Raw genomic sequence first — 13,636 nt, forward strand, 5'->3', positions numbered from 1 at the left:
AAAAGGGGTTTTGTTGCGTAATATTGCCGCAGTTAAGACTTCGCTTTTCAGGCCTGCCTGGATGCTTTTAAAAGATAATTAGTGGCGGAAATGGAAGAACCGACCTTCGGCTCGTGGGTTCGTTTTTTCTTATTGAAAAGCTGATGAGGTTTTTAATTTTATTGCTTTTAATGATTTTTTGTGAGGGAGCTTGCATTTCAGTAAAAGACTAACGGACTGTCAAAATATATTTAATAGAATACAGCATAAATAAAATTTTAAATAAAAAAAATTATAAAAACATGTTAAGGTACCTTGTAAATGGAGGAAGTCGCAGATTTCCCCCAGCAAAACTTAATAAAATTATGTGACTTGCGAAAATATATGATAAAGTATATAATTGTCATATTATGAACAAAAGTTCATAAATGAACTATTAGGCGTCAGCAAATCTTTAATTTCTGACTCAGAGTGGACGGTAAAACTTGAATATCATTTGAAACTACAGCTGAAATTCGTTTCAAATCAGTCTAACGTGATCTTGAATTTCCTACAAAATTCATTTTTAAGGAAAAAATGATATCCGTAATGGAATTTCGAACGTAGCCGAATCAAACAATTGACTGATTGATTGCTATTTTATTAATGTAAAAATTTTGTCAACTACATTCCAAAATGACAATGTTTTTATTATGAAACCTTTGAAAACCCATAAAGACGAAACTCTAAAAATCTATAGAAACTAGATAAAAACTATTCTGCATTTATGAGAATTAAAAAAATCGGTCAGGAATTTGAAATAAAATTTTTTTTTAACAGTGTATCATTAATATGAATAAACTGCTGTCATACATTAGCAAGTTGTGCTGAGGATCACTCAGCCACCACGCACGTACATTTTATATATGTATAATCTTCCCTTTATACTCCTCGACAACTTGCATATCCTTCCCAACTCTATTTATACCTTAATGGTTTTATTATTATAATTTCCGAGCCACAGGTTTGAACTAAAATCGGCTCAACTTGCATGACTTGTATTTTGAAGCAAACTTGTATAGGGAATTGGTCGCTTCGCTTTCGCCGCCAACGTGGCATAAATATCCTATAATATATTATTATTCCGGTGCCAAAGTTGTAGAAACTGTTGCCCCCATTAGTGTGTAGCAAAAAGTAGTGTGTGAGTCGTTTTAAAGTGCCAAATAACATTATTTATTCGGTTGAAGTGGACGCCGCGCGAGTCACTAATGCCTGCGAATATTCCCCTTTGTTGATGAAATTTACTATTAACAAGAGCTTTCAAATTTTACTCCTTAAATAAAGCTCTTGAAAGTTGTTTCATAATTTGAGAGCTTAATTGATATTTTAGTAACCCCTGCCCACATTTTCAAAAGCTGATTACATATTTGATGTTATTATATCTGGGAATATTAACTGGCGGGAAATGTTGGCAACAATTATTTAGATAACTGTAGAAAAGTGTGTACTACAACAGTGTGCAAACACGAGTGCCAACATTCTGGGAAAGTTGAAGTGTACTATGGGCCAGCATTGGTGCATCAGGAAAAAACGGAAGAAGAACTCTGCAGGACAGTCCTCAATTTGCTGCCCCTGCGGGCCCACATTCAGAGTACATCCTCAACGGTAATAATTAATAGTTATTTAATGACCAAGTGTATTAATATTAATAACCGACATTTGAACGTGTGAGGGTAGCGAACGCGCTAATGGAAGTCACGATTAACTTGCTCTTGTAAATGGACAAAATTCAAACCTCGAAAAATGAGAAATATTGACGATATTTTAATTACCAGTGAGTGGTCACTGTATCAGTGTGTGCGTAATAAATATGGAGAACAACGAGTAATCCTGTTACTTGATTGGTTGCGAACACGCTTTGGTTCAGATTCCATTTATTCCCACCTTAAGTCAATTTGTAAAATCGCGCTAATCGACGAAAACGGCAACCGAGTTTGCAAAGTCATGCATTAATAGAGGTCATTAACAAAATAATTCCCTATACATTAAAGAAACGTGTTAATGCTAGGACGAAGGAAAACTAATTTTGCACTTCATGAGTATCACTTAAAACTAGTTTTTACACGTGTAAGAAATAGGAAAATGCGTCCTTGAATTTTATAGCCGTGTAGCTACGTGACGTCAATCAGTGCATTGACGTCACGGTTTAAGAAAGCGCACTCTCGCGCCTAGCTGACCTATCTCAATTCAAATGTAGTTTTTGCGGGTGTCTAACAGCTAATGGCACCAAACCGAATTAAACTTTTGGTTTTATTTCCGGAAAAAGTTTCATTGCACCAACGTCCTCGCTTTTTAATGACGATTTTTATTGTTCTGCGTTGTTTCTGAACGTTATTGCGCGTTCAAAGTTTACGGTTATGTTATGGTCGTATCAGTTTGTTTTCAATGCTCATTCAACAGTTTTGCGGAATCGGTGTATTCTAAGTGGGAGTAAGGATTCAGGGTGTCAACATATCATTATTTGGAAATTAAGAGTTTTAAAAAAATCAATAGCGTAACGACGGTTACAATGCAAAACTTCGTAAACCGATAATTTCTTAACACTTGAATGCGCAAACCATAAATACACCTTTTGCTTGGAGCAATATAAGGAACTACAATAGAGATATAATAGGGATCCCCGTTAGAAAGAATCCCATTGAGAACCTATTAAACTTCAATAAGAGACTTCTTATTTTGAAGCAAAAACAGCGGAAGTCGAGGAGAAAGTACGAGGTTATTATTTTAATTTTCGCTAAATCAATAAAGGCTGATTCTTAACTTGTATGGCCAGCAAACCTCATAAATAAAAATTAAATATGCTATGCGTCAGCATTTAAATATCCTGCTAAACTGGATTTGTGATATGTCATTCTCGAAATATTAAGGAGAACGTGATTAGAGAATATGTGAATAAAAGTCGTAAGACTGCATATCACTTTAGTCCAACAAAAATTAATCATTTATTTTTTGAAAAAATGACTTCTTTGGTATTGTAATACGTGATTCTTTGCAAAAAATTGCGGATTTTTTTCTTTTTTTTTATTATTTCTCATTATTTTTCATATAAGTATCTGCAGTATCTCCAAGCTTTCGGGACCGTGAAGTGAATTGGGGTGCTGGAAGGGGTAAAATAAATTTAAAAAAAAGTTGAATAATAAATAAATCATCTAATGAAACTAACCTAACCATAATCAAACCCTAAACTAACCCAATCAAGCTAATCTTACCCAAATCAAAATAAACTATCATAATTGAAAAAGGGTTAAAATACATATTTTTCAGCAATTTGTTCTCAAATATTTATGATAGTTTATTTTTATTTGGGCAAGATTAGCTTGGTTGAGTTAGTTTAAGGTTTCGTGGATTTGGTTATGGTTAGGTTAGGTTAATTTCATTACATAATTTATTCATTATCCAACTCCAATGTTTTTGATTTATTTTACCCGACCCAGCACCCCAATTCACTCCACGGTCTCGAAAGCTTGCAGATACTGCAGATACTTATATGAAAAATAATGAAAAAAAAAGAAAAAATCCGCAATCTTTTGTAAAGAATCACGCATTACAATATCAAAGAAGTCATTTTTCAAAAAAGAAATTATTAATTTTTGTTGGGTTAAAATGATATGGACCCGACCGCTGAGTTATTTTCTTGATTTTCGACCTACCTAACTAACAAGCTTGATGTCTACATTATAAATAGAATAGCGTGATGCTTAAAGACTCAACTTACAAATACCTACATAAAGGAGTTTATTCAACCCATCCGTAACCATGATTTAGTCATAAAATAGAGCATCAAACATCTCTAAAAGCATTGGTAATATTAAAATTTTAAATAATAAAACTACCATAAAAATATATTTTGATTTATAACATATTTTCCCCCAATAACGCAGACGGTAAATTTCGCTGGTTTGCCATCGCGATTCGGTCGTCAGGTTAATTACACTTTAAAAGCGTCACGTGACATTCGAAATTGCAGGACATAATCAAATTCTAATTGTTATTTGCTGGAAATGCTCTAAATCACTCCATGTTGAACGTGGGCGTCTCGGCAGCTGGAAAATGTGACCATACTTTTCTAACCCAATGGTTTTTCCTATAAATTTGAATGTGTTTAATTCGAAGGCATCGCACCGAATAGTGATGCATGCACCATTTTAGCATCCATGTTTGAAATAACAATGTATAAATTTTTGTATCTAGATTTTTTACATTCATTTACATTCACAGATTCTTGAATTCAGAAGAATTTTTTTACTCAATTTTGTGGAGAACACTGCTCTCATTTTGACAACCATTTCAAAGTATGGTAATAGATTTTATTCTCACGAAAGGTTAATTTTTTTGTTCAAATTAATTTAGGTTACTTTGAAATTTTTGACGAACTTTGATCTATTTTTGATGATCTACCACAAGAGTCTATATTTCTTTTTGATTTTTCATTCGAAATTTTAACATTACCTTTTGATTGAGCTTGATGTAAGATGTAACACATTTCTTTAAATCTTTTGAAAATGTTAATCTTTTTTAATTGTACACTTTACATATTTTGCATCGCCTATTCAATAGCTTTCGAAAACTGTTGTGTTTATATACATATTTTTTAAAGAAATATTTCAACTTTTAGTTAATACTCTTCCTAGCTAATCATTCTAACCAACACGTTGTATGGAAAGTATCGTAAGGAATAAACCAGGCACTTGGAGGGACTTACCGAATTTCTGAGTGCTTTAGAATTTGTGTTTAGCGTCCACCGCAGGGTTTCTAACTCCCTCAGATTGATGACTGCAATCAAGCACAAAAACAGAATTCGAATAATAGTTTCGTACATCTAATAGAGGACCTTCTGGATTATTGTTATAACTCTGCTGGAAGCTTTAATATGAATAGTACGGAGGTCCGTAGAGCTCTTTAGCGAAATCCACGGTTCATCTCTCATATGAATTCAGATGTCGGTGAATCCAAGTAAAGTCGAATAGCTCTTAAGTTGCCATGGGTAAAAGAGGTTGCATCCTTTTCTTTATTGTTAATTTTGTCTGTTGCCTGAAAGCCGAGAATAACACAGCGGGGTTTTTCCAGTTGAGTCGTTGTCTTAAATACTCATCCATCAGATGTTGTTTCGCTTAAGGATCGGAGAGCAAATAAGCCTTATTCTTGGAAGTATCATCTCCCTTTCTCGTCCGTGAGAGGAGCTTTAATTTTTCACGATCATCGGTAATAATATGGTGTAATATTATTAGTAATTAATAGTATTGTCAGATATTGTAGTCCTCAACTTCATCGATATCTTGGATAAATTTAATACAAGCCTTATATCTTCAAAGCCAAATCGATGACGACATTTCCGCCACTTTCAGTTTTTCTTTCGTAAAAATCGACCATAAAGTTGCGAAAACAGTGTGCCTCTAACTTCTATTATAACTGAAATATACTTAGAAAGGTATCTACAAGTTACGTCGATGTTGTGCTTTGATTTAACTATATCAACGCTCTGAGGCCGACTGAACTTTCTATGATGAATATTAGGTCAGTAACACAACGTCAAAAGTCTTGGTTCCCTCAATTGAATGTTTTGAAATGAGATTTTTCATTAGTTTGTTATGGTTTTCACTAAATTATTTCACTACATTATTCAAATATTCCATTATTTGGCGTAAAAAAAAATCATAAATATTAAATAATAACGGGTATGGAGAATAGTCTAGAAGTATCGGTGTGTCTTGTGCCTTTAAAATGCCTAATCGTGAAAGTTCTGAGCTTAATAGACCAAAATTATCTCTCTTAATAAAGCTGAATTTCCTAAATGAATATTAGACTGAATATCGGCAAATTTGAACATTTCAATATCTTCTATAGTATGAATCATCCCTAGATATGACTGACCCAACTGATTGCGAGGTTCAACAGGGTGTAACTTATTTTACGGTTCTGCCCTAGAAAAAAGAGTTTTATCTAGCATTCCTAGATATTTTTTTAAATAACTGGTAGAGGGCGACAGATAGGGAAAACGTAAGATACGGAAAAAGTTCTAAATTGAACAGGACATTTATATTTTTAGGAAGAAATTATCAGTAGCGCGTCACAGAGAAGGTAGAATAATAAAAGTATCTGACATAATTTAGCCGTTGAAATAGAAATATCACAACCCCAGCTTCTAGAATCCATTTTTGAAGTACGTCACACAGCGCTGTTTATGCCTCCATAATTAATGAAAAAGTTGATAGTGTAAGTTTACAATATAGACAATTTTGGAGCCTACCCATCACGTTACTGAGAGTATGGGGAGACCCAAGGCGCCAAAGGCTTCTTAATTTTCCCAAATTTACTTCGAAAATGTTATTACGTCTATTATTTACCTTTTACATAAATGAAATTGGGAAAATGTTTGCGGATGATAATTTTACGCCACTTCAAGAACGAAAAGTGCAGAAAACACTTCAAGTTGAGGAAATGGCAAGTTTCGAATCCTCGAATCTCAATGAGTCAATATAAAGGAACTGAGATTATATATCTATTATCAACAAAATTGGATAGTTTCACATTTGACAGGTTGTCATTATTTTAAGAATTTGAGGAGGGTCGACTAACTCATTATTAATTATGGGCAATTTCTGTCCAAGTTACAATTTTTTCTTTCTTTTACATGGTAATTTTTCTAATCATTTTTCTTTTTGTTTCAGGTAAGTCACTTGATTCAACTAAGCATGCGATACTGCGCTCAAACTGTAAGTAAGACCTTAGATTAATGTAAGGCATAAGTTATTGCCCTAAAACATATACAGGGTGACTTATTTGACAGTGTACCAGGGCGAAAATTATTTTGTTTTTTGTTCGATTTCGAGTTAATCAAAATTCATTTAAGCTCAATTCTCAATACCTATTTGGTGAGCTCTATTTTTTAATCCAATTTTGTTTAAATTGGATAAAAGGTAAAATCGTGATGAAGCTGTCGCTTTTAAACGTGTCGCCCTGTATTTTATATTCTTTTGTCGAAAACGGTAAGGAAAAAATTCAGAGAAAGGATACGAAACTGAACTTTTCAAGTAGACATTGCGAAATTTAACAATTCCGAAATCTAATTTAGCTTGATAGGAAGCGGATTTCCTATTACCACTTCGTTCATTTCAGGAACGTATTTATTGGATTTTCACAGGAGCTGGATGGAACTTTTATTACTTTCTATAATTATTTATTACAGGGGTTATATGGTCTTTTATTTCCTGCCTCACATAGCCTTTCAGATCTGAACTTTACAGAAATTATAAGCGTTTGTTTCAATGTAATACATACAATCTGCAGATAATTGAATATAGTTATCAGCTTATGAGGACTGGTGTGAAATTAAAACTGTTCACTTCGCACAGAGATCTGAAAAGTTTTTGTTATGGGGCACATTTTATGTAATACTTCAATAATGTCATATCAGATTTAGAACTCCATTTGTACCTTTATGAATAAAATAAACGAGAAATGTATCTATATAAAGAAGTAAAGTTGTAGTTCATATTTCACATAGGCTTAACTCCAACGGTAATATAACTTTAGAGTTTTAATTTATTCCTATGTAATATTCGAGAGTTTGAAAGACTACTTGAGGATTTGCGGAGCCAGCCAATTTCCGACAATTTCGCCCTCTTTCCCTATTTACCCAACCTCTTGTTTCTGCACGCCTGGCTAAATATTGTAACAATAATTGACCTGAATATTGTATAGCTCAATCAATACCCCTCGCCACCCCAAGAGTAATATTCATATATACTGAGATAGAAGCTTTTAAATGCTCCCTCAATATTCGATGTCAGGTTTTCATCGAAAATTTCATTTCGAGTGCTTACATTACGAATTTTAGATTGATGATAAAGCATTCGTTTAAGGGATGTTTGAAAGGTCTTCGGACAAGATAACTCTCACAGTTCCTGAGGCCAAAGTTTAACAAGTGAGATTTCATTAATTTCTGAAAGGAACATTTTTGAAAGTTTCTTGTCGACAAAGAACATTTTCATTTTTAACCAATAGGTGTGTTATAGTGACTTTAAATTTTAAGTTTCGCACTTTCATAGAGGGCAGTAACATGGCATTTCTCCTTCCCTATTCAATTTTCCAGCATGATTTCTCTGCCTCGTGAGAGTCTGATATACAGTGCTTTTAAAAAATAATTGTAAAATATTCCAGAAAGGGTTTAATCCAAGAACGCCAAGAGGCGTTCCGATAGTGTGGAAAAGACCTATGTTTAAGTAAACTTACCAACTTCTCATTTAAATGAAAATTGTGCTATATATAGGAATACATTGACCACGTTTAGCAGAGTCGACGTTCCTTAACAATGGTTATCCCTGATGAATGCAGCAATTACATGAAAACATTGTTGCATACTATTTAAGTCGAGAAATTTCATTATTGCCTCGAGACTGAGTTTATCTTGACTTTCGCTAAACCATTTAATCTCTCGATTCTAAAGAAATAGTTCCCGTCCCTTACTATTCTAATATACTATTTTATTTCTGGACCTTTCAATGTCTAGTGTCTAGGGTTCTGTATGTGTACATAAGAGATTCGAGCCTTCTATGGGGAATAAAGCTCAGCGTACGATACGGTCCTTTGAACGCACTAAACACACAAATATACTTCTCTGCGAGGCATTATGTACCATTATTTGGGGACTTTTGGGGGAACATAGGTTGAGGAATGAGAGTTCCTCCAGCAAGTTATGACGTTTTTGCGGTTGCGATTTAAGTCATAATTGGCAGCAATTAAGGAAGTTCTAGGACTAGTTATCTAAGTTAGAGCTTACTGAACGGAATGTTGAATAAGCTTTCACTAAATCGTGGGCATCCTTATGAACCTCTAAAGGAGGTTCATGCTGTCCTTGATATTTACCATTCCAAAACGACAGATGATTACAGATTTTCGGTCGTAAATAATCCCTATTGTTGCCTTATAAATTAAGTACATTTAAAAACGTTTGAAATTTACCATTGTACTGTCGAAGATATTCATTTCAAGCATCAATTAAATGAAGCATTTAGAAAAACCTGTAATTTGTGGTCCTTTAAAGTAATTCTCAGATTCAGAAGTACAATCTAGCCTAACCCTAACCAATATTAATCACAATAGAAAGATAATGCTACCTCAACATATACTAAACAAACCTCATTTTGACCTCCGTCAAGCACTAATTGACCTAGTAAACCTACCATGAATGTCAATTATTATTGATTTCCAAAATTAAACTATTAATCCGCCCTCTAACTATTAAAATGTATCCTCAGCAGTATTATGTTCCATGTTGCGGAACAGCTCATGAATACTCTGACACTTCGATTAACTCGAAATAATCTAACCGTAAATCTTGGCTCTTAATCTGTGACCATTATCCGATAGTACTCTGTTGTTGGCCCGATGTCGAGCAGCAGCAAATTTCAATTTCCCGAATTTATCGTTCAACAACTAAGTAAACATTCACACTTAGGTGTGAGTAAACAGAGTACAGAGGGAATGATAGAGAGGGTGGGAGAGAACAAGGAACTTGTTTTCGATTATACTCTTTAAACATGTTACCTTAAAGAAAGACAAACAGGAAAATCTCTTTATTTTGAATCGTGAAAAATGGAAATATTGCATAATGTCTCTATTAAGGTCAAAAAACACGTCACAGGGTAAAAGATCAGTTAGTCTGTGTATGGACATTAATAAGGCATTTGACATCGTCTGACACAGTAATCCACTTTACAAATTATACAATCTTCAAGCGCCAATACCTACGCCATATCATCAAAAACCTGACAACTAGAAGCACGAATTGACGACACTCTTTTTTTTTCCTTTTTTCACTGGACAATGGCCCCCTAAAGGGTCCTCACTTTCACCATTCTTTTGTAATATACGGGGTGTTTCAGAAGACTTTTATGGGAGGTTTTTTGCCCTAATTTTTACGCTACTGGGACAATTGGCACGTTAAAACCACCATTTAAACCGCCAATGTTTTCTACACAAAAAAAATACTCTTGGTCAAAAGCTCTATAGTAAACCATATTCCAGAAAAATGGCATTTTATGATGGAAAACATTAAAAAAGCAGCAACTCGTTTTATTACATTTTGCAATACGATCCGCAACACTCCGAGCATTTTCGAATGTATACGTCAATCACTCAGACGTAGGTTGGATGTCTGAATTACCTTAACAGGAGGCCATTTTCATTAATTGTTGTGATTTTTATTGTTTATTTGCTTAGTTTTGATAATAAAATATTTCTGATCATGTTGCTGCTTTTTTCACGTTTTTCATCATAAAATGCCATTTTTCTGGAATATGGTTTACTATAGAGCTTTTGACCAAGAGTATTTTTTTGTGTAGAAAACACTAGCGGTTTAAAAGGTGGCTTCAAAATGCCAATTGTCCCAGTAGCGTAGAAATTAGGGGCAAAAAACCTCATATAAACCTTAAAATCTCCGCTACTGGCCTTTGAAAAAAAATAATTAGGACTCAAAGGTAGCTAATATTAATAATAATATGTGTACAAGAGCTGAATTCTGTACCTCAAACGGTTCCTAAGGTATCGTCAGAAAACTTTAAAAAAACTTTATTTTTGACATCATGTATCTCGAAAACGGTGCGTTTGCGGACGCATGCTAATCAGAACTTTTTTCCTTACAATGAGCCAAGGAATTGCACATTTCATTTGCAGACACACGTTTTAAAACGTCCTGTATACTGCCATAATAATCCAACCATGGCTTAAAGAGCAAAAAACGCATAGATAAAACAGCATACATATTGCAATACGTTAATGATAGTGCACTTATTGCACATGGCAGAACGACTGTTAAAGAGGTAAAAAGACTAAATGGTAACGGAAAAATGGCACAAAAAAACAACTTCTACTCTTAAATCGCTAAATTAAAGTAGAATCTCGAACAGTAATGACAGACGGTCACACAACTAAACCAATAAAAGATGTAAAATGCTAAGAAGTAACAACCAACTAAAAACTGAAATTCGCTAAACATGTTCACAATATGAGAATAGAAATTATTAAAAGGACGAAACTTTTTCGATCGCTGAGGCATAATGATGAAGACATCTATACAAAAATTGCTACAAAATTTTATAAGTCTCTCTGCAGACCATTGTTAGATCACGGAGACATTAACGGTACATATAACAGAAACACAAAGCAATATTATATAAACAACAGAAGAGATTATACTAAGACTGATTATTTACAGAACAAAAGAGTCCCTGGTCCAACAATGGTCAGCAGAGAGAGTTGTGTATCTATGTATATGTTTTGTATATACAGTGTGTCCGGGTTAAGGACTTACTACCGTTGTAAAATCTTTATTTCTTTGCTGGTTTTGATGCTTTTTTTTGTTAATTGGATATTCAAAATGTGTATTTATCTAGTGGGTACGTTGAATTTTTACTCATACTCATGGCCAACTGCTTGTATTTTTATAGGGTCAAATTTTGAAAAAGTACTATTAGCACCTTTTTTATGACAAAAATGATGACAGATTCTCAAATAAAATGATCTAAAACCTACTTGTACCGATTTTCATTTTTCTGCTATACAGGGTATTCGAAAAAAACAATAAAACATGTTGTAAAAAAAGTGGTATGAAACCTTTTAAATCAAAATTTCTTCATACACTTGAAGCTGGAAATCGAAATCTAAGAAAGGAGTTCAGTTTATGGTTGCAGAGTATGTGCCAAGAAAATCCTAACTTTTTAAAAAACGTCTTATACACCGATGAAGCTACGTTTATAACAAACAGTGTAGTATCGGTACAAAATGTCGAGTTATCATAACCCGATTTGGATAATTGAACGTAAACGACAATACTCCGCAAGAGTAAACCTTTTCTGTGCTATTGTAAATTAAAAGATTAGTGGGTCATATTTTTTGAACCGAAGTTTGAATGCTGCTTGTTTTCTAAGATTTCTACAAAATGAGTTTAGTGACGCACTTGATGAGCTTCCTGTTGATTATCGCTACAGTTTGCATTTCCAACTCGATGGAGCGCCCATTCATAATGCGTTTAATGTGACAAATTGGTTAAATGATAATTTTCCCAAACGCTGGATCGGACGAAATAGTTTTCTTATTCGTTGGCCGCCGCTATCTGCAGTTATTACGCCCATGGATTTTTTTCTTTAGGGAACAATAAAAAATAAAGTTTATGACACAAAACGTCGAACCCGCGAAAAGCTTTATATATGCATTAGAGAAGTTTGTGGAAGCATAACTCGACATCAACTAAATGAAGTATTGAGAAATAATCGTCGACGTATTGAAGAATGTAAAAGAAAATTTGAGGGGTTAATTTAAAATATTAATATTTAACCGAAAAAACTGTTTTGTCCGAGTTAATAATTTATTATTCTATGTATATTAAATGGAAATTAACGTTAATTTAATGCAAAAAGGTTAGTTTTTACGATTTAAACGTTCAAAGCTTTTTGATATACTACGTGACAAAGAAAGGTAAACACCCATTAAAAACCATTTTATTTTAATAATTTTTTGCATGTTGACTTATCTTAAAAAAAGAAAGAAATGATCAAAATTTCAAGTTTATCTGTTAATTTTTTTTTTAGTTTCCATGGGTCGTTCCTTAAAAAAATAAAATTTTGTTTAAACATTTTTGTTCACATTTGCATCGCAACTTTTGTGAAGTGTGTTGCAATCGGTCATAATTTTTACTCATTATGCCTAGAGTGCGTAGAATTGAACAGATCCGTCAGCTTAGTGACTTTGAAAGGGGGCGGATTGTTGGGTTGCGCGAAACAGGTCTGTCGATTAGATCTCATGTTGCTAGGAAAACAATAACGTTCATGGATCAACATCAAATCAACCGTTTACCCTGGCCACCTCGATCGCCGGATCTGTCTCGTATTGAACATGTCTGGGACAGGATTGGCCGCAGACTGTTGAATTTACAGCACCCTCCACAGACTTTAGCAGCCCTTACTCATGAAGTTCAGATTGCCTGGAATGAGATACCTCAAGAAGACATTGACAATCTTATTAGATCCGAGCCCAGGCGTATCAATGAGTGTATAAGGAACCGTGGATGCTCAACACACTATTGAAAAAAAAAATGAAGTTCTTCCTCTGATCTTGCTAAAAATGTAATCATTGAATAAGTATGTGGTACTGAATACGTACAAAAAAAATTATCAAAATAAAATTATTTTTAATGGGTGTTTACCTTTCTTTGTCACGCAGTATACTATTAACACACTTTTTCTTTAACAACCGTCAATCAATTTTATTGTTCAAATACATTTTTTGCCAATTTTAAAATTTGTTACCGTAAAAAACATGTTTTATTTATTTTATCGAAGACGCTGTATTACAGAAAAATGAAAATAAGTACAGGTAGGTTGTAGATCATTGTAATTGAGAATCTGGCTTCATTCTTATTCTAAAAAAAGTCCTAATAGTACTTTTTGAAATTTGATCTCATAAGTGAGAATCCAGTTGGCCATGAGTATAAGCGAAGAGTCATCGTACCCACTAGAAAAATGCGCATTTTGAATATTTAATCAACAAAAAAAAAGTTAAAATCGGCCAAGAAATAAAGATTTTATAGGGGTAGTAAGTCCTTAACCCAAACACACTGTAT

General features: G+C 33.7%; 1 protein-coding gene across 10 annotated transcripts in view; it reads left to right on the forward strand.

Moving 5' to 3' along the window:
• Positions 1-13,636, forward strand: part of dnc (phosphodiesterase dunce) — a 338,757-nt gene that overhangs the window by 194,443 nt on the left and 130,678 nt on the right. The window contains exon 2 of one of the 10 annotated variants that reach the window (XM_066391542.1): positions 1,445-1,623. The exons of the other annotated variants lie outside the window; for them this stretch is intronic. Coding sequence (XP_066247639.1) covers positions 1,520-1,623 — 104 coding nt within the window. The 5' untranslated portion in view covers positions 1,445-1,519. The remainder of the gene's footprint in view (positions 1-1,444; positions 1,624-13,636) is intronic. 10 annotated transcript variants of the gene reach the window in all.

Source organism: Euwallacea similis, chromosome 7 (genome assembly GCF_039881205.1).
Source record: "Euwallacea similis isolate ESF13 chromosome 7, ESF131.1, whole genome shotgun sequence".
Classification (NCBI taxonomy): Eukaryota; Metazoa; Arthropoda; class Insecta; order Coleoptera; family Curculionidae; genus Euwallacea; species Euwallacea similis.